The sequence below is a fragment of the Cydia splendana genome, chromosome Z (assembly GCF_910591565.1).
Source record: "Cydia splendana chromosome Z, ilCydSple1.2, whole genome shotgun sequence".
Taxonomy (NCBI): domain Eukaryota; kingdom Metazoa; phylum Arthropoda; class Insecta; order Lepidoptera; family Tortricidae; genus Cydia; species Cydia splendana.
Window position 1 is genome coordinate 15,789,270 of NC_085987.1, and position 24,986 is coordinate 15,814,255.

Consider the following 24,986-nt stretch of genomic DNA (forward strand, 5'->3'; position numbering starts at 1 on the left):
CAATTTGAATGAATGACATAAATTGACAACAGACTTTTAACTTTTTTTAAAAGCATAGACAATTGGTGATGCAACAAGGAAATATCTGTCAACAAAATTTGGCTAGCCAGACTCTATCATAAATCGTAATGTAATAAATTAATAATACTACTCTGCTTTGGCGTATAGTCAGTCACACTAAAGAAGTTAATGCTCTGTGCGGCGTGTGCTAGGCTAGAGAACCGAGTTACAAATAAGTGCTCCTTAGAGCATTTAATAACTGGAGTCGCCTTTAAGAGCTTACCCCTCTTCCGAAAATATTGCACAATTGTGCAAATTTTTGTATGGACTGACATGGCTATATGTACGTTACGTAGAAATCATGTACAAATAGCAATACATTTGACGCCCCGCTCCCGCAAAAATCGGCAGACTGTTTTGTACAGTTAATGACAGCCATGACGTCTCTAGTTACTAAAGTCGGACCAAAAAAAGTCTGCAGCGGATTTGATAGCCCACGCAGTGCAAGTGTAATTTATACATCATGTCATAATTTCATAGAAGTTTGACATTTAAAATAACACTTGCACTGCGTGGGCTATCAAATCCGCTGCAGACTATTCTTGGTAGTGCCCTAAGGTTACAATATTACTGGCGATGTACAGGACATTACCTTATTCCTGCCTAACTTTTTTAAATAAATGGCTGTCATATAATGTCATGTAGGTACTGTTTGTACCTAAATTTGTTATGTCTCAGTGGCATTTAGCTGCATATCTTATTTTTCTTATAAAATGTATTTTATGATAAGTTCAAACAGAACATTGCTATTGCAATGATGCCGCGTGTTAACGAGTTTGTGTTTAAGACAGAGTATATTAAAAACATATTATATTTTGCCATTTTGAGACAAGATAAACTAATCAACAGTAGGCCAGATACACATTATTTTAGTATCGATAACGAATTAGTTTATGAAAATTACTTCTCAGACTTCGGGCCCCTTAACCTCGGTTGTGTTTATAAATACTGTAAATTGTTGATTGAAAAATTGAAAGTATTTTTGGACAAGCAAGCTATTGTGCACTACACGTCGTCAGATCCGACGAAAGCGGCCAATGCAGCCTTCCTCATGGGCTGTTACGGAGTACTGCTCTTGGGCTTATCTCCGAAAGACGCCTTGAAGCCTCTTACTATGAATGGATCAATTACTTACCGGTTTGTACCTATACAGTTTACCTATTGAATTGTATTGTTTGTACCTTTTACCGGTCACAGTAGCCTACTTGGTGGTGAACCTGCCTTGCCTGCCAAGCTGCATGACCACCACCTGGGCTTCAATACTGGTAATCTAAGGAAAGTATATTGTAAGGATTCAAATCTATACCAGTACCAGTTAAACAATGATTTGCCAACTCCAAACATTTCGCTTATCTTTCAGAACTCGTAACGTTTTACAATAAAAGAACTGACAGCAAATGATAACCTCCTCCTTTGGGATTTGGAAGTTGGTTAAAAATATAATGCCATTATTTTTATAGTTTTTTATCAGCAGTTTCACTTCACCAAATGTCGTTATCCGAGGAAAAATGCTCGACTTACAAAACGTGCGAGACGGACTCACCCACCGAGGGTTCCGTACAAATTTAACTTATTTCTAATTTTATTGATATTTTTTACAAATTTATAGTTAAGAGATATTTCCTTATTGTACTTGTAGTGTAAGACGTTGTTAGTTGTCAAATTTCATAGTTCTAGGTCAACGGGAAGTGCTCTATTAATTTTGATTCCCTTGAAAGTGTCAAAATATATTTTTTGCGGCATATACGGCCGTATATATTTTTACAGTACATATGGTGCTACTTTACCGCCCTAGGGCGGGATTAAGGACAATACGTGCCTATGTCAAAAAATTTAAGGGCCACATATGTACTGTTAATGTTGTACAATACACGTGCGAAAAGGTAATTCGCACTTGTATCGTAATTTACTTACTATTACACGTGAAATTAAGGGACTGTAGACCTGAGTATATAAATAAAAATAAATAAATATTATAGGGACATCCTTACACAAATTTACTAAGAAAATTTGAATTGAAATTGATTATATGGTTTTAATTTCAATTCGATATCTCCACGTGTTCCCGCGATAAAGGGTCTTGACAGACAGACGGACGGGACGGAAAACAAAGTGATCCTATACGGGTTACGTTTTATATTTTTGACGTACGGAACCCTAAAAATAACCAAACGCTCGGCGCGTTAATATTTGAATATATTCCGCTATTTCTTCAGAATCCCATCAGAAACTGATGACAATGTGACTAGGGCTTCCAAATACCGGACTTCTTTCAATACCGGGATTAATACCGAAACTGTCTTCATCAATACCGGGATCCCGTCACATTTTTAGTTCAAGCTAATAGACCAGCCAACTATGTATATTCAATTTTGCCCCAAAAATTCGTATGCCATACTACAATTCCTTGCTCATTTCTTTCTACTTTTTGATATAATTTTAAGAAAGAATTATATGGGATTATCCATGGAAAAGTACCTTATTGTCGATGGCGCTTACGCCGCACAGCATCGCGCGGCATTGTATTTATAACGGAGCATCGTTAATAATGGCGTAAGCGCCATCGACAATAAGGTCCCTTTTCATAGATAACGTCACATATTAATATCATATCCTGAACATCAGAATTCATCACCAAATATTTATGTAACGCATTTGCACAGATCTTGTTTCAATAAAATTAGGTCATGATGCCAGTTAAATGCGGCTGACGTGTATTAATGTTCTTGATACAGCTGAATTTAATCATTATAATGGATATTAAACGATATAATCGGCACATTTTCCTTGTTTTTGAAAATACCGGGATCCCGGTATTGCATAAAAATACCGTTATTGAAAAATGCGTTTAAATAGACGGGATCCCGGTATTGCGGGATCCCGGGATCCCGGTATTGGAAGCCCTAAATGTGACCATGGGGACTATTCGGGACCAACTATGAAGTACAATCCTTGACACGTCGCGTCGCGTCGTAAGCGTTCCGATAATATGTCACAACTTTTATTAATTATTTTCGGTTGTAGACCTTTTCAAGATGCAACTGACGGGGATTCTATCTTTACAATAACTATACTAGATTGCCTAAAAGCCATCAAGAAAGCTCAGGACATGGGATTCTTCAACCTTAAAGATTTCAATTACGACGATTATAATCGACTGGACAAGATAGCAGGAGGTGATCTAAATTGGATAGTTCCAGGTGAACGGAAAACATTAAAACTACATGATATCAAAGTTATACCAATAACTTAAATATTTTATTCATTGTGATTTTCAGGAAAATTTTTAGCTTTCATTGGACCGGTTGATGTCGACTACAGCGTAAATCTATACCATCCACCTGAAATTTATATGAATTATTTTTTAGAGAATGATGTCACAATGGTTATCAGATTGAACAAGAAACTTTATGATGGAGATGTGTGAGTTGCTACATATTTATGAATAAAAGGCAATTCGTTTAGCCCTCTTAGAATAAATCAGTACCTATTTAGCGATAGTACTTATACTTAAGTAGTGCAGGGGTTTGATCCAAGTCTATTTTAGTAATAGTCCGCGAGGCGGCGATGCTAAATGTGTAGTTACTCGAGCGTCGTAGAGACCTATTGGAATCGAAAGGTAGATGATAGGAAGAAAATAAAGGTTATATAAAGTTTTTTTTTGCGAGCAGGAAAGCGTCTACAGATTTTCTTATACTTCAGGGGGTTGGTGGCAGTGTTGGGCATAATGCAATTAATTTGTAATTGCATTACGCATTAAATTATATTTAATGCAATTACTTGTAATGCATTACGCTCGTAATTGAATTGAATTTAATTTGAATTACCTGGTAATTTTTAATTGAAATAACATTAATTCGTAATTGCATTAAATTAAATTAATTAAACACAAACCCACAAACAAGTATAGCATGCTATATAAAAACAATGAAACGTTTTACTAAGTAGTGTAATTTGTAATGCATGAAGTAATGCATTACGAATTTAAATTACAAAATGTAATTTCTAATTGCATTGCGAAATACATTTTGTAATGCAGTGCAATTTTAATGCAATTAGAAATTACATTTCCGTAATTTCAATTTATAATTCAAATTACATTTTGTAATTGCAATTCATAATTCGTAATGCAATTACTTTTTGCCCAACACTGGTTGGTGGAGGGTAAAAAAAAAATACCTATACCTAATGTTAATTTGTGCACAGGCAATTGGAAAGGCTTGTTTTATTTATCTATTATTGGTTCCAATCCCTGCTGCAGCAGCCCTGTTGCACCATTAATAGTAATAGTTAGGTACTCATCCGAAATGTTGAAAATCTGCCACCGAAATTATATGGTTCATAAGATTATGATTATGAGATCGAAATGATAGGCAGTTTCATCTAACTACTTAAACATATGATTACATCTGTTTTGGGTTTTATTCACAATTGAACACAATTTTAACACAAGTATGACGTGTAGGTTCACCCAAGCCGGAATCGACCACCAAGACCTGTTCTTCCCAGACGGTTCGTGCCCGCCGCGACACATCCTCTTCAAGTTCCTCCAGATCAGCGAGGACACGGCTGGTGCTATAGCCGTGCACTGCAAGGTTACGAGTTTATTATCTAAAGCCACCAGAAGAAATATTCGTCGTGTCCCTTAATTGGCTGGCCATTATTCGGCTTATAGCTTGAATTTCCTAGTCGCAGGATTATCGACGTTCTCTTCAAAATATGCTTTCAAGCTAACATGGTAATTTACATACCTAATACAACTATGAGCACTAACCGCATGGTCCGCGTGTGTTTGTTTTTATGAGTTCTCGATATTCTGGTTGTGGCCCTGGTGCTAATCCATTTTCACTCCGGTAACAGCTGATGTGCTGTGAGTTTTAATGGTCTACCCTTACCGCAGTGCAGTAACGTATGTTGCGTTGCAGTACCTACCTACTTAATATACTTATATAAAGGGAACGACAGATTGGGTTCATCTGTATCTTTCGCTGGGGCAGACCCAGTAGATGTAGACACCTACCGTTTGATCCTTTCTGATATCTGACTTAGGATTTGTTTAGGCAGGTCTAGGGCGCACGGGGTCACTGATCGGCAGTTACCTGATCAAACACTACCGGATGACCGCGCGCGAAGCGATCGGGTGGATGAGAATTTGCAGGCCGGGCTCGGTCATCGGCCATCAACAGGTGACTTTGTAGAATGTCAATTTCCTCACACTTATCAGTTATCACCCTCCTACTTTGTTAGCTCTATTTAAATATTATTACACATCGGTAACTCGTGGCATTTAGGTAGCACTTAAAAGATTAGTGATGAGCACACATCGGTAACTCGTGGCACTTGACAGTTCCTAACAGACTAGTGATGTGACAATGTTCTTCCTTTACGAGTCGAGAAAAAATAACCACTAAAAAAAGGAATTAATTAAACTAATCTTTTAAGTGCTACCTAAATGCCACGAGTTACCGATGTGTAAATAGCATACTAAGACTTACCACACAAACTAGTTTCAATAATATTACGAGGTCTTCGTAGACGAAACTGACGCCTATATACCTAAGTCGTAATCTGGTGTGTTACAGGGATGGTTAGAGCAAATAGAATCTTGGTTGACAAAACAAGGCAACACCTACAGGTAAATATATAAATTGTTTGCATATAAAGTATTCAATCGTTGAGGACTAAACTATAGTCGCCGGCACTTGTTGTTGAAAAATTGTCCAGTGCATAATTTCGCTAAATATCCAGCTTACAGTTGTTTAATTTAGACTTTTAATCTGTGCCTATACCTCTACCTATAGATACGAATAAGTAGTTTAGAATTGTCTAATTTTGTAATAAAATTTTAACCGTAATGAAGTTTGTGCTAGGAAAAAATACTTTAATGACGAGGATCGTATTCCGGTGCACAAGTACGGAGTGTATTCGATTGCCGAAAAGGCCTTGAAAATGACAACCGGCTTAAAGATTTTAGCAAGAGGCAATCACAGTCCGCCGCCGCCCATCCAGTGGAGCCTCCGGTCCGATATACTGCCGCCACCAAGGCCTCGGGCCTCCAAAGTTCGAGAAGGTAAATGGGTCATTCCTGAAAAATCTCATTCCTCTGGCCATACCTATTCGCTAATTCCCAGGAGATTCAGCTTATTAGCATCTCATTTTTGGCGACTGTCTAACCGGTGCCAAGTTCCATCTACAACCAAAAATGCCTAGTGGAATCTCCTGGGAATTTGCGGTATAGCCAGGGGAATGAGATTGTTGAGGTATGGCCCAAAAGTCTTCAGAACGCCACGTAAGATTTTAATAAGTGTCACTACAAAGTAACATATACTTACACGGTTTTTTTTAAAGTCCGTTAATTTTAATTGTGCATTCCTGAGCTTAAATTGAGTAACTTTCTCAAAGAATCCTAATTCGTTCCTTGTACTTAACTCCATTTTTAGTGTCAGTTATATCATAGTTTTCAATTGTTTCGTGGATTTAAATACAACGTCCGTGTTACAACAACGCTGTTTTTACAATTTACGAAAAAAAAAAATGCCATTCTGTTTCCTTAAATTTACTTAGCCATACCCCGAAAATAACGGAGTTAAAAAAACACCATGTACCTATGTGAAACATGAACCCTTGTCATTGTAAATTTTGGCTATTGTAAATTTTAATATTTAATACCTACCTACTATTAACGTTTTCAACCTTTTGAACGTCAAGAACACCTGAAGTCGTCGTTACTAGTCGTGCCTACCGCGCCATGGACAACTATAGGTATAGATGTGACGTAGTTACCTACTATAGTAGGTATACCTACCTACTTACGCTGTCAAAGTAACCTTCTCACTTTCAAGTAAGGTTTACATTTGGTCGCTTGCGCCCCTTGACACCTTAGCGTGTCAGTGACGATTTTGTTTATAACGTAAAATGTTCAAAGGGTTAATACATATTTCTAAATAACAATAACACAAAATAGACATCTATCTTTTCTTTTTACACTCACATTCCCATGTAAATAATTTAAGTATAATACATAGGGGAAATACGGACAAAATGGCATATACGGACAAAACGACATAGCGGGTTTATTTCGAATTTGGCGGGTTATAGGGAGGTCACCAACATAAAAACACGTGACGGCGGCCATTTTTACAATCCTGCGAGAAACCCAGCGCCATTGGGTCAGTCTCTTTGAAGTTACGATTGAGAACGTGTTTCGTGTCCACAAAAATTTATTTTATTTATTGATTTCTTCGGATTTTTGGTGAGTTTTGTGTTATATTTGTATATTATATTTACTAAAATGGAAGACTTATGATATAAACTTGTGATTTGAGTTAGTATTAATACAATTTTCAATCGATTTAATTAAATATGATTTTTAATGTTTGTTGTGTACATTTGGGCAAAATGACATGCCTATACGATGGACAAAACGACATAGTGTTTGTCATTTGTCCGTAACGTGTGTCGTTTTGTCCGTAGTGTTTTGATTATTGACTTTTGATTGTTACTCTCTAGGAGAGATGCCGCGGGAGCGTCAATTTGCTCAAACTATCGATTCCAGCTCCAATAATGAAGAATTTGCCGCCAAAAACGAGGATGAAGAAGACTGCCCCTGCATTTATTGCAATGATCTTTATTCGCGGTCTAAGCCGGGAGAAAGCTGGTTAAGATGCATGAGTTGTTTTCGTTGGGCTCACGCTTCTTGTGCTGATGTCTCAAAGAAGACTAAAACATTTATTTGCGAGCTTTGTTCTTAAAATTTTGGTATGTCATTATACCCATATTTAGTGTGTCATTTTGTCCATACTATATGGACAAAATGGTTTTTTTTCATTCGTCCACTTATTTATTAATATTAAATTTTATATAGTTCCTATTCAATTAAAAGACTGTATTACTAGTAGTCAATGAACCTAAGATGATTTTCAATGTATGAGACTGATCATAATTACAATAAATAAAGATATATGATTCAAAATCAAAACACCCTGTCATTTTGTCCGTACTTCCCCTACTTAATAAATTTTCATCAAGTAATCCCAAGGACCAATGTATCCCGGACCCGTCCTTGTCTAGTCCTGGGTATGTTTTTTTGAGAATTGTCTTTTTGTAACAGCCGTAAATAAGCCGCGGATGAAGAGGGATAGTAGCAAGGAATCATCTAACAACAGTTTTCCGACTCCTTTCTACAAAGGGTAAGCGTTTCTTTTTAAACGAATGATGATGATATTAAATTATCAGAAGAACACTATTCTGCGGCGCCTGGCCTTGACTATTCTTGAAACTATTATGGTCCCGTCGCGCAAGAAGCATGAAACGCAGCATATTCAGGTATCTACAACATTAATTGGTAGTAGAAACAAGTCCTCAATGAAACAATAAAGTAACAAGAAGTTTAACATACGTAACGTAAACGAAATATCTGGGAGACATCGCAACTAGCAAATCTATGTGCTATAAAAGTTGAGAGCACGTTTTTATTTTCGCTTTTTGGTGCTATAAAAGGTGTAAAAACAGTCGAATAAAAGTCCTGTAAGCGTTTACACAACGCGAAAAGGCGCACTTATACAGACTAAAAGTGTTATAAAAATCGAGTAAGCGCTGTATAAGAAGCAAATCGATGCTGCAAGAGTTGAGTAAAAGTGGATAAAAGCGCTTCTAGTGTTTTAATAGCAACGATAGTGTTTTTATTCGACTATTTGTTCTATAAACATTAGCAATTTACTATTACTCAGTGAAAGTGTTCTATAAAAGCAGCCGCACTGCTTTTTCTCAGCAAAAATGTTTCGTAAAAGTAGCCGAATTGCTTTTACTCGGCATTTTAAATGTGTAAGAGTGCAGCAAATGCTTTTATTCAACTAATATGTGCTAAAAACGATCTCAGGTAAGCGATTATATTACAATTATTTTATTATGTTTGAGGCCTAATCGTCTTCATGTGTCTAATAAAACAAAAAGGTACTTAAGTATTTATATCTCCCTCAGCATGGTTAATGGTTAAGCTAAGAACCTGAACTATGATAGTTGTCTCCTTTTTATAATGACTGGTAGTAGAGTTAGTGGCACTAAAAGATGACCGACCCCCAGAAGATGAACGTTTGGCTTTAAAATCTAAATAATTAAATTATCGACGTATCTAACACACTTAGTAGTTAGTAGTATCTTCCCCGAGGCTAACATTTCAGTTCTAAGACAATAAATATAGGTATGCGGTTGTGAGCGATCGCCGCCTAGGTACCTACGTGCAGTCGCCACACGGGATTGTTAGGTATGCCATTTTAGGGTTCTTGCTAAATTGGAAATTTAATAGCGTAAGTATTGAATAACCAATTTCGTTTCTCTCCAAAATCTCTGAGGTGTTTATGAGGCATTTGGTTTTTATTGCTTCTCGGAGATGACACTTTTTTCGCCCCAGGTGTGGAGGTTCTATGGCGCTAAGAGCTGGGAGCCAGAATGTTGGGGTGGGTTTGAGGCAACCAAATAATGATTAGATAGTTCGGAGTCGTTTAATCTCAACTTGATTAGCTATAGGTATGTTGAACCATATAAAAAAATAAAGTTACTGGAAACGCGTCTAACATACAGAAATAAAAATCTAAAGTTGGGGTAGTCGTTTAATTGTTAATCTATTGGTGCCACTACCCTATTTACATTTTATGGGCAATATCATGGTATAATAATATACTCCGCCTGGTACTCCATTCCGAGATTCGCGTATGACCTAACTGACACGGGCCTACGTCATCATGCTGTTTACAGGTTCTCAAACTTTAAAATGTGGGAGAATTTTAACCAACGGTGAAAATTATTTTAACGGCATTCATTTTAAGTTATTCATGTAGAAACATAGTAAAATAAAACAAATCTAATGTATTATATTAAACTTTATTTATCTGTACAAGACAAACGTTTGAAAAACTAATTCACAGTTACACATTAATTACCAAGCTTACGACGTGAAAAGTTTGGAAAACACTGCGACTGCTGACACTGAGCGAGAAGGAAATAACAATTAACACGCGTTCGACAAGGATGACGGTCAGGGCATGAAGTTATCTAGATCCGAATTGTCAAATATGACAGCGCTATCCTGTGTTGCCAGTAATGTAAACAGAATTACCCGAACGTCTGAAATTTCTTTCGTGAATCGGAAGATATTGCTAACGAATAATTAAAAATGACGTGTTATTGTAAAATTTAAGATAAAATACATATAAATGAAAATTATAAAATTATAAAGAAATATTTTAACTTATTAACCATAGGTATAATGTACCCATGTAACATGATATGTTGAAATAAAGTGGCAATGTTATTGTGACGTAGGCCCGTGTCACTCTGGGAATAGAAGACCATGTTTTAAAAGACCATGGGCAATATCATTTTAATTATTATATCAAGGCAAGGCATTGAAGTGCCCACAATACTATGTTAACTTTATAATACACGGTCTACGTTTTTCTATACAAAATAATTCGTCGATTCACTTTAAACAGAGACCAGAACGAACGGAGCCGGAGCACCACGCGGCGCGCTCAAGGAGCCTCCGGCGAGTATCCCACGAATCCGTCCTCCACCGGCCGGCATCCGGCTAACAACAGATCCGATCAGGCTACGGGGAAAACCAACAGTAGTAGAGGCAGACCTAGTTTCACCAATGTTAGTTTAGCCTATTGATCTCAACCTCAACTTATTGCTATAGGTACCTACATGACGATATTGACAATACGTGACCTGTTTAAAATTCATCGACATCGACTACGACAGGATCGACCGATTTGATGAGAAAATAAATTGGCGTCAATCTCTATCAATCACCAATTTTAGATTTATGGTGATAGGTATTTGAGCGCTCTAAATAAAAAAAAATGCCTTCAAACGCGAATACTAGCGTCACAAATTGGTATCCTTGCGTCCGCATCTCCATTTTATCTGTAACTAGCGACCCACCCCGACTTCACACAGGGTAACAAATTATACACCTAAACCTGCCTCAAATTGGTTGCCTTGATAGGTGAAAATCGCATAAGTATCCGTTCAGTAAGTAGTTTTTGAGTTTATCGCGAACATACATACAAACAGACAGACGCGTCGGGGGACTTCATTTTATAAGGTGTAGGTACTGTATTGTATTGTAACAGATATCAGTATCTGTTACAATCGGCGGTCGAAATATGCGACCCAAATTGGCGTTAGGCGTCCCGCACGGCCTGATTTGATCAATTTAAATCAGATTGGCAAAAAATTGTTTTTGGTTGAACTGGGCTATATCGCAACCTCATTTTAAGTGTAACAACTTACAACATGATAGTAGTGATGGTCTACTTTACTGTTCTGTCAAGCCATTTCCGTCAGTAGAAAAAAGTGGCAAATTTTAATAATGTAGACGCGAAGGGTTATCGACGTTATCGTCCCATGTCCCATAAAATATTTGATTTTCGCGCCTTTTTCTACCGACAAAGTTGTTTGACAGACTATGGTATGTATATCTAACCACATACCTACCATAAGATAATAATTTTAAAACTTACATACAATATTGAATTTTGAAGTATAGTAAGGCACATTATAGTATAGTACCAATAAACTTTCATTTTCATTGAACATTTTTTGGTATCTAAATCGAAAATTAAAAATAATAATGATGATAGTTATCTACAAAATATTTAATGCTTGATTCGGTTTTTCAGTATACAAGTGTTTGCGTAAGTAATGTGAAAGCATCTCGTCCTATTAACTTGTCTCCATCGCCAACCAAAATGACAGCAGCTGGTAAAAAGGTAAATAACTAAAATAACAATCGCCCTGATTCGAACTATAAGATACGTCAAATATTTGCTAAAGATATATTATGAATATTATGATACTACTGTGTGGCCCGGACCCACAGGAAAGCGCGGCAGAGGCAAAAGCAGCGCACGCGCTGGTCAGACTACATAACGACAGTCGCTGGCCCAAACTGGATAATGACAGCTTCAGACAGAGAGCTCGGGAAAACCTATATACCCTATAAAAAAGGGGTTCTCATACATTCTTTTTATCTTTTATTTTGTGTATTATTTTTTTGTACTTAACTATGTTGAGAAACTAAAGGCTTTTTTTATTATATTATGATATGGATCGGATATGTCAGTATCAAAAGTGACGTTTTTGTTTGCAGAAACGTCACTTTTGACGCTGTCATATCCGATCCATGTCGTTATCTTTAGCAAATTTTAGACTTATCTTAAAGTTCGAATTAGGCCGATGTCTCTTCGTTTCGAAGGTTTGAAAAACCTGTGTAAACTATTCAAACTCCTAAGCCTCTACCATCAGTTTTGACATTGACATATTAACGCTCACGTCTACGTAATTTACTTTCTGTACATCTCGCTTGCACTAATATGCGAGTACGAGCGAGATGCATAGAAAGTAAATTACGTAGACGTGAGCGTATATGTCAATGTAAAAACTGATGGTAGACGTACTAATTGTAATTACTTACTTAAACAAAATACACTAGTTTACATATTTATATTTAATGATAGGTTTTCAAAAACCTTACGTTTGGGTAAAAACAACATCTATCTTTTTAAGTCATTCGTTCATATTTCCGATTTGTCTACTTTTAAGGCTATAATTAAATGTTTTCAGAATACCTCTGTAAAGAGCAAAGAAGCAAATAATACCACCAGTAGATACGAAAGGCTAAATAAATTATGCCATGCCCTCACTGTGACTCCGCATAATGCCAACAGAGTCACTTCCGCCGCCAACGAAAAGATCACTGCGATGTACAGCACAGGTATTAATAACATATATTATACCCAACTATAAATATTTAAAAAAAATCTCACTATATAAGGAGACCTCACGTTTATTTTTGTATAGTGAACGAAACTAAGAAAAAATACCTACCACATGAGAAGATACTTTTTCTCGGTTTCGTTAAAAATAAATCTTACCTCTAAACTTCACAATAGCGAGTCTACGTTACGAAATTTAGAAGCGCGTGGTTGAATTATGTCGAATGAAAAAATTTCAAAAAAATACACGTGAGGTTATGTGGGGGAGGGGGGATAGCCAAAAACCTCACCAAAAATCACCAAGGGGGAGGGGTAAAAAGTAGCCGAAAACACCTCGCGTGATTTGTGCACAACCCCTTTCCAAGATTTACCCACGCTAACAAAATAACATACATACTAACAGGGCAAGTTAAATACAAGTTTGTAGTCCGGTGGGCGGCAGGCGTATCTATAGGTAAAGTTAAGTAATATTGCTATGCCCTTGCTGGTCTCATGTTTGAAACAACTCATTTGTTATTTAATACCCATATGTACAACGTGAATGCAAACAAAAAGAACTTGAACTAAGTCAATATAATAAAGCCGGCCAAGTGCGAGTCGGACTCGCGCACGATGGGTTCCCACCATTACACAAAAACGCGAAATAATCACGTTTGTTGTATAGGAGCCCCACTTAAATATTTATTTTATTCTGTTTTTAGTATTTGTTGTTATAGCTGCAACAGAAATACATCATCTGTGAAAATTTCAACTGTCTATCATGGTTCATGAGATACAGCCTGGTGACAGAGAGAGAGCGGAGTCTTAGTAAATAATAGGGTCCCGTCTTTACCCTTTGGGTACGGGTACGGAACCCAAAAAAGTACCTTCAACTTCAAGTGATTCAAAATAATACTAGGTATGATAGATACAATTAGATTAGCCCATACAATTTTTAAGAATTGTCTAATTGGAAAAAAAGTTTTAGGTTAAAGTAGTAGTTAGTATTAGACGTGCGCGCCGCCGCGGCGCGCCGCCGCCATAAGGAGTCAGCGCGCCGCCGCCGCCGCCGGTAGTTTAAAATTCGCGCCGAATATTTTTTTATAAGACAGTATTATGCAGCGTTAAAATATGTAATAGGTTATAGTCCGATAAAAAATAGTTGAAAATTATTGCGAGCGCCACTTCCTTCGTAACTCACACATTTTTGACGTAAAATACTTCTTACTTAAACATGGCAATAATTTAGTACGGAAATTTTTTGGTTATATAATTTAATTTCTACTACTATTTTATGTCGCACCAACACCATACTATTTCTTATGTGGCAGTAGTTTATGTAAATCATACATAAAAATGTGTTGTATGTATGGGTAAAACACATTTACAAAGTATAATGTCCAGTGTTTTGACCGTTGTCAATTACACGGCACTTTTGCTAAGTCCAGTATGTTGGACATTGCCAAGTATGCGAAGAGTAAAATTATCAAATATTCTAGTAATTTTTATGGTAAATAAATTAAACAGATGGATGTTAGGTGTTACAAAACGTTTTAAAAAGTCATTACTTGTCGTATTACAACGTAATGAACCAAATAGATAAAAATATTTTTACGGATTTTTTTTCCTGTGCGTTCATCAAGACATCAAGAGACAGACCCGATTTAATTTGACAATTTTCTTACGAAAATATTTATATAATTGCATGCATTATTGTAAAAACCATTGCTCAGATGTTCCTGCAACCTACGATACCCCGCTAAGTTTAATAAATGACGTCAATGACTGGTAAAAATTTACCACCTACGAGCTATATAGTTTTTGGAAAAAAAATGAGTTTTACTTAAATTCATATTAACATAAGTTGAATTGACATTATCAGTAAGTGTATTTGTAATTAAAAAATGCAATTATTCTATATTTATTTAAAAAAACATGAATTTGACCAAAAAAAACCTTATACACATAAAGTATAGGTATGTATACTCGGCAACGTCCAAAATACTGGACGTCTTACATTATGCGGCGTATCTTTTTATTTACACTGAACCTGGCAACATCCAACATATTTGACATAGGTACCTATGTTTTTTCGAAACTATTATAAATAGATGATTTTTATGATTTTTCTACAATAAACAACCACATAATAAGATTTTATTATTATTTAAGCTTCGTTTGTTCTACAGTCAGGTTGTAATTTTATTTTTATTTTTTTCTTTAACTGTTTTGGGGCTGACTGCAGATCCCATCTGCTGGGTGAAAGCACATAATAAGATAATAACACTAAAAAATGATACTAACACAGTTTTTTGAGATTTTTTTCCCTTGTCGATTTAAGGGTTAAGCGTGGCTTTCATTATATACGTTTTAATATTGAAAAGTTGAAAAATCCCACGCCGCCGGCGTTACGCCGCCGCCGTGGATTTTTTCGTGGCGCGCCGCCGCCCGATTTTTTTCGACCGGCGCGCACGTCTAGTTAGTATAGGTTTTATACCTATTCTACCCCGCCATCCCTCTTCACCCCGGTAAAGGTAGGTAACTACCTACCTTGTTCTGTGAAACAAAAGAAAAATGTGGTAGGGAACTATGTGTGGCGCATGGCACACTGCATGCGATTCGCATGTCGTTCCGACTTATAGCCGCTAAAACAACGTAGCGACGCGACGTGCGAATCTGATGCAGTGTGCCATGCGCCTAAGGGATGCATACAAGTTCTGAGTTTAAATTTTGAGTAGCTGTGTGTGTTACGAGATTGTTTCAAAGTAGTAATCGTATGCAGAAGAGGGGGGTTAAATATTGGTATTCATCACAAATGAAATTCATTTGGATATCACGGTCAGAGAACGTGTCAGGAATATTGTGAGATCGAGACAGCTACATCCCTCTATTAGGTCATCTAATATGTACCTAAACTCAATTTGACAATACAGCTGCATCCCGCGGCTCAGTGCAGTCGAACCCGCGGCGCAGACTCGGCCGCAGCCCGAGCCCCAGCCCCACCCCGGCGCGGGTGCTGGAGCACTCGCGCGCCACCAACACGCCGAGCACCAGCAATCACGGCAGCAGAGGATTGCTCTGCAGAGATGGCTCCAAGACTTCGTTGAAGAAAGCTCTGTCTAAGCTCAAATGTTAGTTTGACAAAAAAGCCCATCGAATAGGACCATTATTGCTGTCGTTCAAGCAAGTTCGACGTTTGATTTTTGGATGCAATGACTACGCGTCCCTATTTAATCCAGGCTAGCTGAGGTCTTGTAGGTATAAACTTATAGGCACTCCAACTTTAACGGCCAAGCCACATATTTTGACTAAGGTGTAGAGATTGTGAAGTTAGGGCTTGTAGAGTTAGAAGCTTGGCTCTACAAGAGATCTGATAACTTTGTGACAGAGCGAGCCTTATGGTTTCGTCTTGGCAACATTTTATATGAAAATGTTTTTGGAGGGGTTTCACTTCTTTTTCTAAGTTGCTTATGACAATCTTCCATCTCCTAATTTAAAGGGTTGAGGGTAATGTACTATTAAAAATCCTGAAATACGTACCTGGGGGCATCTTTTATACAATCTGCTTTTTATTGATTCCCCAGCATACAAACTTCAGCCCCCTTTTCCCTCCTAACGCCCTTTCCCACCCCCTTTCCATCCTTACGGGATGATTTTGGGGTTGAAAACTATTCTATATCCTTCCCCATAATAAAAACTATGTACATACCAAATTTCAACTAAATTGGTTCAGCGGCTATTGATTCCCCTTACCAAATTCCACCCCCCTTTTCACCTTTTGCCTTAGGGGCTAAAAATCCCAGATTTTTTTTAGTTTGTGTACTAAGACTATCTTACATACCAAATTTTCGTTCCTTCCCTTCCCTTCCCTGGACTTCAGGAAGTACCCTAAAGGTTTTGATGATCATCAGTGAGTGAGTCAGTGACGAAATCGGGTTTTTTTAGATATGAATAAAATCTAAGTATAAGAGCTATGCAACTGAAATGTTTTATGCTTAACAAGTTCACTATTGACATCATATGAATGATCATATGATGTCAATGTGGGATATGAATCCCAAGTCTTATTTTCTTGGTATAATCCAGACCCAACCCAAGTTATGAGGTTCAAAAAAACGACGAAGCGCTTCGAGAAAAGGCAGGTAGTGCCCTTGCGCTTCGCCTGGTTCGTTTGGCGGGGGCACTATATACCGTGCCCCCCAGATCTGCGTATGTTCTGTCAAAACTTGATGACAGCATTTTCTCGAACCACGAAGAAACAAATTAGAAGAAAAATCGTTTCCTTAAAAATCTAATACATTGCACTGTGGAACAGTAAAATAGATATTGTGACGTGTTGGTTATTTGTTATTTTCAAGTGTTTTCAGGTGTAACCGGTCAGCGGGAGGGGTCGCTCGCCGGGCACTCGGTGGGCGCGGGCTCGCTGGGCGCGCCCCGCAAGGCGCCATCGCCGGTGTTTCAGCGCTCACCGCGCGTGCGCTCCGACGAGCGAACCGTCGCCACGCAGGGAGACGTGCTCAATAGCATAAAAGTAGGTACCTATTACATTAATAATCGTTATTTTAGCAATTTAGTTTTTGCTCCAAGTGTTAATTTTAAGTCCCGAAAGATTTTCTAATAGGGTATTTGACTAGGTACTAGTCAAATCAGCTCCTTTTTTCGAACCCGTCAGACATCGGTTACACGTTAATTCTGGCGTCAGTTCCGTCCATCATTCCATTCGAGTTTTGACTGATGCCAGAATGATGGAAAATGGAGACGGTTAGACGATCAGCCGGCCTAGCCAAGGTTACAATCGCTATCGCTTCGACAACGAAAAGCTTAATGTCTCTCTATCACTCTTCCATATTAGTGCGACAGTGACAGTTGCGTTTCGATCGCTACGGAGCGTAAGCGATTGGGATCTTGGCTACGCGGCCAGTCCAGACTGACAACAGACTGATAAAATTACGACATAGACGCCGGTTGGACACAGAACGCAACATTCATTTAGTCTTGTAGTCTCTACGGGTTTTAAAATAGAAATTGTGTCTAAAAATAACTGCTGTCTACGTTTCTCTATTATACATCTGGTGCTTTATTTCATGCATAATATTTAAAATAATTTATTTTAAATATAGTCAAATACCCTAGCGGTCAGGGCATTAGCGGGGTCAGGGGTGCTAAGAATCTCCGGCAAAGATCCGGCTACCCGCCCCGACGACGACTGGCCCTGGTAACACACAACATACGCACTATGAGGACTGACGAAAAGATCTGCGAGCTGGAAGAGGAACTGAGCAGGTTACACTGGGACATTGTAGGGTTATGCGAAGTCCGTAGAGAGGGGGAGGACACGACAACCCTGAAGTCTGGTAACTTGCTCTACCACCGGGAGGGCGACCAACAGTCCCAAGGTGGTGTCGGGTTTCTCGTTCACAAGTCCCTCGTAAACAACATAATAACCATCGACAGTGTGTCGAGCAGGGTGGTATACCTAATACTCAGAATATCCAAAAGATATTCGCTGAAGGTCATTCAGGTATACGCACCGACCTCGTCACACTCCGATGATGAAGTAGAAGCTATGTATGAGGACGTAAGTAGGGCCATACATACTTCTAAAACCTACTTTACTGTTGTTATGGGGGACTTCAACGCAAAGTTGGGCAAGAGAAGCGGGGATGAGTTGAGAGTGGGGCAATTTGGGTATGGGCAACGGAACCCTAGGGGTCAGAGGCTGGCCGACTTTCTGGAGAGAGAGGAACTCTTCATGATGAACTCTTTCTTCCAGAAGCCGCCTCACAGGAAATGGACCTGGATGAGTCCTGACGGTTCCACGAGAAACGAGATAGACTTCATCATGACCGACAAGAAACGGATATTCAGTGATATCTTTGTGATCAACAGGGTAAAGACCGGTAGTGATCACCGAATCGTAAGAGGCACACTGAATATCAATATTAAACTTGAAAGGTCCAGCCTGATGAAGTCTACGCTCCGACCTACTCGAGCCCATGTTCAAAACCCCGAAAGCTTTCAACTCGAGCTCTCTAACCGCTTTGCTTGCCTAGAGAACTTGGCTTCAGTGGACGAAATCAACGACGGGCTAGTGGAAACTGTCCACACAGTAGGGTCTAAGTTTTTTAGACCCCGCCGTAAAGATAGACCTCAGAAATTGACCGAGCAAACCTTAAACCTCATGGCTGAACGACGCTCGCTACAGTTGCAGTCTCCCGATGACGCGGAGTCATATAGGCAGCTCAATAGACGTATATCTAAGTCCTTGCGACATGATCTGCGTCTCTTTAATACTAACCGTATTAAAGAGACTATTGAGCGAAACCAAGGCTCCAAAGTGTTCGCAAAGGACAAGTCTATTGGGCAAAGCCAGCTGACAAAGCTGAAACGGGAAGATGGCAGCATAGCGTCGAGCAAAGCGGAGGTTTTAGGTGAGATCGAGAGGTTCTATGGACAGTTATACACTTCGATCGCAAAGCCCGTTGACAGCTTGGTAGGAGATCCAAGAGCCAAGCTGTCCCGACATTATACCGAAGATATCCCGGACATCAGTCTGTACGAGATTAGGATGGCCCTGAAGCAGCTTAAGAACAACAAGGCGCCGGGCAAAGACGGAATCACTTCAGAGCTTCTGAGAGCGGGTGGAACACCGGTATTTAAAGTCCTCCAGAAGCTCTTTAATTCCGTCTTGTCCGAGGGCATAACGCCTGAAACATGGAATAGAGGCGAGGTGGTGCTGTTCTTCAAAAAAGGTGATAACAACCTATTGAAGAACTACAGACCCATCACGCTTCTGAGCCATGTCTATAAGCTGTTTTCAAGGGTCATCACGAACCGTCTCGAACTAGACGTGCGCGCCGCCGCGGCGCGCCGCCGCCATAAGGAGTCAGCGCGCCGCCGCCGCCGCCGGTAGTTTAAAATTCGCGCCGAAATTTTTTTTCTAAGACAGTATTATGCAGCGTTAAAATATGTAATAGGTTATACTCCGATAAGAAATAGTTGAAAATTATTGCGGGCGCCACTTCCTACGTAACTCTCACATTTTTGAGGTAGAATACTTACTTAAACATGGCAATAATTTAGTACGGAATTTTTTTAGTTATATAATTTAAATTCTACTATTTTATGTCGCACCAACACCATACTAACTATTTCTTATGTGGCAGTATGATTTACATAAAAATGTGTTGTATGTATGGGTAAAACACATTTACAAAGTATAATGTCCAGTGTTTTAACCGTTGTCGATTACAGGGCACTTTTGCTAAGTCCAGTATGTTGGACATTGCCAAGTATGCGAAGAGTAAAATTATCAAATATTCTGGTAATTTTTATGGTAAATAAATTAAACAGAGGCATGTAAGGTGTTACAAAACGTTTTAAAAAGTCGTATTACAACGTAATGAACCAAATAGATAAAAATATTTTTACGGATTTTTTTTCCTGTGCGTTCATCAAGACATCAAGAGGCAGACCCGATTTCATTTGAGAATTTTCTTACGAAATTATTTATAAAATTGCATACATTATTGTAAAAACCATTGCTCAGATGATGCAACCTACGATACCCCGCTAAGTTTAATAAATGACGTCAATGACTGGTAAAATTTTACCACCTAGGCACCTATACGAGCTATATAGTTTTTGGAAAAATATAAAAAAAATGGGTTTTACTTAAATTCATATTAACATAAGTTGACTAGACATTATCCGTAAGTGTATTTGTAATTAAAAAATGCAATTATTCTATATTTATTAAAAAAAACATGAAATTGACCAAAAAAAACCTTATGCACATAAACTACCTACGGTATGTATACTCGGCAACGTCCAAAATACTGGACGTCTTTTCACTATGCGGCGTATCTTCTTATTTACACTGAACCTGGCAACATCCAACATATTTGACATACCTATGTTTTTTTCCAAACTATTATAAATCGATTTTTTTCATGATTTTTCAACAATAAACAACCACATAATAAGATAACAACACCAAACAAATGATACTAACACAGTTTTTTGAGATTTTTTCCCCTATATACGTTTTAATATTGAAAAGTTGAAAAATCCCACGCCGCCGGCGTTACGCCGCCGCCGTGAATTATTTCCTGGCGCGCCGCCGCCCGATTTTTTTCGACCGGCGCGCACGTCTATCTCGAACACAGACTTGATGACTTCCAGCCTCCCGAACAAGCCGGTTTCCGAAAAGGCTATAGTACCATAGACCACATCCATACGCTGCGGCAAGTTATACAGAAGACCGAAGAGTATAACTTGCCATTATGCTTAGCGTTTGTGGACTATGAGAAAGCCTTCGATTCGGTGGAAACATGGGCGGTGCTTGAGTCTCTTCAGCGATGCCATATTGACTATCGGTACATCGAAGTGTTGAAGTGTTTGTATAGTAACGCCACCATGTCGGTCCGAGTACAGGAGCAGAGCACGAGGGCGATTCCATTGCGAAGAGGCGTAAGGCAGGGAGACGTTATCTCTCCGAAACTGTTTACTGCCGTAATGGAAGACGCCTTCAAGCTCCTGGAATGGGAAGGACTTGGCATCAACATCAACGGCGAATACGTCACACACCTTCGGTTAGCCGACGATATCGTAGTCATGGCAAAGTCGATGGAGGAACTCAGCATGATGCTCGATGACCTCAACCGAGTTTCACAACGGGTGGGCTTGAAAATGAACATGGACAAGACGAAACTTATGTCAAATGCCAATGTTGTGCCCATCCCAGTCTCTGTTGGGAACTCGGTACTCGAAGTTGTTGACTCGTACATCTACCTAGGACAAGTAGTCAATTAGGTAGGTCCAACTTCGAGAAAGAGGTCAACCGCCGAATCCAACTCGGTTGGGCAGCGTTCGGGAAACTACGTAATGTCTTTTCGTCCAACATACCTCAGTGCCTCAAGACGAAAGTCTTTAATCAATGTGTGTTACCAGTGATGACTTACGGCTCCGAAACGTGGTCTTTCACTATCGGCCTCATCTCAAAACTCAAAGTCGCTCAACGAGCTATGGAGAGGGCTATGCTCGGAGTTTCTCTACGTGATCGAATCAGAAATGAGGAGATCCGTAGACGAACTAAAGTCACCGACATAGCCCACCGGATTAGCAAGCTGAAGTGGCAATGGGCAGGCCACATTGCACGCAGAGAAGATGGCCGATGGGGTAGAAAAGTGCTCGAGTGGAGACCACGGACTAGCAAGCGCAGCGTAGGACGTCCACCCACAAGATGGATAGACGATCTTGTTAAGGTCGCCGGAAGACGCTGGATGCGGGTCGCTTCCAACCGGCACGTATGGAGGTCCAAGGGGGAGGCCTATGTTCAGCAGTGGACGTCTTATGGCTGAGATGATGATGATAATGATGAAATACCCTATTACACGGTGTTTTTTTAAGTCCGTTAATTTCAAGTGATTCTTATTAACTCCATTTTGGAGATAATCGATGATTTATTTTTATCTGATAAGGCCCTAACAACGTGCGTGTATACACTATACACTTGTCTTAGGGCCTTTACATATTGATTAATGTTTAGTACCTATGAGATGAGTAGGTAGAGTATACATTTAATACATTATACATTAGGGTCTTTGACCGTAGTTAAAATAAATTATTTCACACCTTGGGTGAAATAAAGCACCAGATAATTATTAGAAAAACATATTGAGGAGTTATTTTTAAACACAAGTTCTAATTAATAAATCAGATAAAAATATAAAAAGTAGGTGAGTTGACCGTTGACCATTGTGTAATGTGTCTGCCTGTCACCAGGCTGTATCTCATGAACCATGATAGCTAGACAGTTGAAACTTTCACAGATGATGTATTTCTGTTGCCGCTATAACAACAAATACTAAAAACAGAATATAATAAATATTTAAGTGGGGCTCCCATACAACATACGTGATTTTTTTTGCCGTTCTTTGAGTAATGGTACGGAATCCTTCGTGCGCGAGAAACCGACTCGCACTTGGCCGGTTTTATTTAATAAATCTATTTTCGTATTTCAGATCCAGAGAAGGTTACGAAACAACAGCAACTGTGATGAAAAAGTAGACAAGAAAAGGTAGGTAAATTTGAACTTTAAATACTTGTTTTCTACTCCAGCTCTCTTATTTGAGTCGCTTAACTTCCAACGCGCGGCGCTCCGGCGCAGTATTCTTAGGATCCTAACAGCAGTGTTCTTAGGACTCAACTTCGTTTCGTTTTGTAACGTCGGCCCTCAAAATACTATATCATTACTCTTCAGGTACCTACCAAGGTACCATAATTTTAATCAGTCCGCGCTTTGTCAATGTATAATCTTAACTTTGCACATTTTGTGATATTACGTAAGAACTATCAAGACTCCCAACCATGTAGGAAAAAATAAGACATGGTCGACTTCCCTCTCCTCCTAAATCATCTTATTTTTTTCTGTGGCTCTGGAATAAATTAGGTACGGCAATGTTTACTTCTTTCAGCTCTATATCAAAAAAAACTCCCGGCAAAAAACTCTTCCGGTGATGTCAGCAGTCTCAAGCACAATGAGGCCTCCTCCTAAGGCGTATGATATGAGCTGTAGTGGCGGACGCCAACCAGATCTCACAACTACAAGACAGTGCCAAATTACGCGTAAACGTTAGGAGAATACCATCGCTTTATGCCATTGGTAAGTAAAGTAGGTAGACGCTAGATAGACTTATTACTTCTAATATTTCCAAGGTTTATGGGGTCAGGCTCTCACGAATAATGCAAAATTTAACCCTATCACTTTGAAATAATGTTTCAAATCAGGTGGGAAATATTTCCCTCGTAGAAACGAAACCGCTTTGTTTTTATTTAAAAAAACAGTAGAATTCAAGGTGGTTAGATGTACCTAAGTATACCGGGTGTTTCCCGTAACAGGAGCAAAAGATTAAACAGTGGGCTGTATATAGGTACTCCTCAAACTGACCAACATTTGTTCAGCAACTTTTAATAATAACTTATGTATACAGTTTATTCTAAGACGCAATGTATTGCAGATTTTGTTATGTTTAAAGCGTGACAAGCAACGTCAAACACACTGATGTCAGCGTACATTGAAGGCAATATTTATTTTTCACCTCAGCAGCTCGAACAAGGGTACTTTGCTACTTAAAAACAGTGAGCAAAATCGCATTCCGCATCGCATGTACCCTTATTCGAGCTGCTGAGGTGAAAATAACTATTTAATTATTTGCTCGTGTTACAGGCAACACCCGGTATACCGTGTTTTTATTGAATTCCGTTAACTTCGCGGTATGGTTTAGTACGTTTAAGAACACTAAATGACATAGTTATACTTGGTCAAGCAAATCTTGTCAGTACAAAAAGGCGCGAAATTCAAATTTTCTATGAGACGATAATCCTTCGCGCCTAAATTTTTTAAATTTTGTCGCATTTTTCTACTGGCAAGATTTGCTTGACCAAGTATAATTTACATTTTTTTGTGTTTTTTAATTAATTTTTTTTTTAACTAGCCTATAAGGTTTAATTCCCACTGCTGGGCATAGGCCTCCCCCCTAGACTTCCAAAAATAATAAGTTATTAAATGTTGCATATAGCGTTGTTGTAACACGGGCATTACATTTGACTCAACCAAAAATTGAAAACTGTCACTTATTAATGACATTTCGAACATCAATCGTTCGAGATAGCATTTACGTTTAGTAGAAAATATATAAACTCTTACTAAACACTAATCAATATGTAAACAGGCCCTAAGACGAGTGTACACGCTCGTAGGGGCCTTATCAGATAAAATTAAATTATTAATTATCTCCGAAATGGAGTTAATTAGAATACCGGTGTCTTTGAGAAAGTTACTAATTTTAAGTTTAGAAATGCACCCCTTGAAATTAACGGAAATAAAAAACACGGTGTTAGTATATTATGCCTACATTCAAGTTATATGTTTCAGTTCGGTGAGGCAAAGGTTCGGTTGGTGCAGTTCATAGTAGGTACATCTTCAGCTGAACGGATAAGAACGACAGGACTCATGGAAGAAACTAAGCTTGTATTTTTGAAATGTAGTTCTGTTGAGATGGTTTTATCTTTCAGAAAATTACGCGTGTGCATATTACTATTTTAAATACCTATTTAGGCAGTGGAAAAGACTAACTAATTATATAACGTTTTTATTGTAAGAGT

The 24,986-nt window shown here is 38.6% G+C and overlaps 1 protein-coding gene across 2 annotated transcripts; it reads left to right on the top strand.

Moving 5' to 3' along the window:
• Positions 1–709: 709 nt before the first annotated feature.
• Positions 710–24,986, top strand: LOC134804565 (dual specificity protein phosphatase CDC14AB-like). Of its 2 annotated transcripts, none has more exons than XM_063777671.1 (16): positions 710–1,197; positions 3,085–3,260; positions 3,339–3,483; positions 4,526–4,655; positions 5,121–5,246; positions 5,643–5,695; positions 5,931–6,130; positions 8,171–8,249; positions 10,551–10,713; positions 11,745–11,834; positions 12,688–12,838; positions 15,752–15,949; positions 17,177–17,349; positions 22,844–22,899; positions 23,297–23,484; positions 24,757–24,986. In XM_063777671.1, the coding sequence occupies exons 1-15, from the start codon at positions 815–817 to the stop codon at positions 23,337–23,339; spliced, it is 2,166 nt and encodes a 721-aa protein (XP_063633741.1). In that variant the 5' UTR covers positions 710–814; the 3' UTR covers positions 23,340–23,484; positions 24,757–24,986. The 2 variants fall into 2 exon arrangements, with proteins under 2 accessions (XP_063633741.1, XP_063633742.1); XM_063777672.1 differs by having other exon boundaries at positions 17,186–17,349.

Bases quoted from the DNA above. Each gene is read 5' to 3' on its own strand.
- LOC134804565 (XM_063777671.1), top strand. From the start codon at position 815: ATGATGCCGCGTGTTAACGAGTTTGTGTTTAAGACAGAGTATATTAAA. The intron at 5,247-5,642 runs GTGACTTTGTAG...GGTGTGTTACAG, and splicing joins CGGTCATCGGCCATCAACAG to GGATGGTTAGAGCAAATAGA. The intron at 10,714-11,744 runs GTTAGTTTAGCC...TCGGTTTTTCAG, and splicing joins GCAGACCTAGTTTCACCAAT to TATACAAGTGTTTGCGTAAG.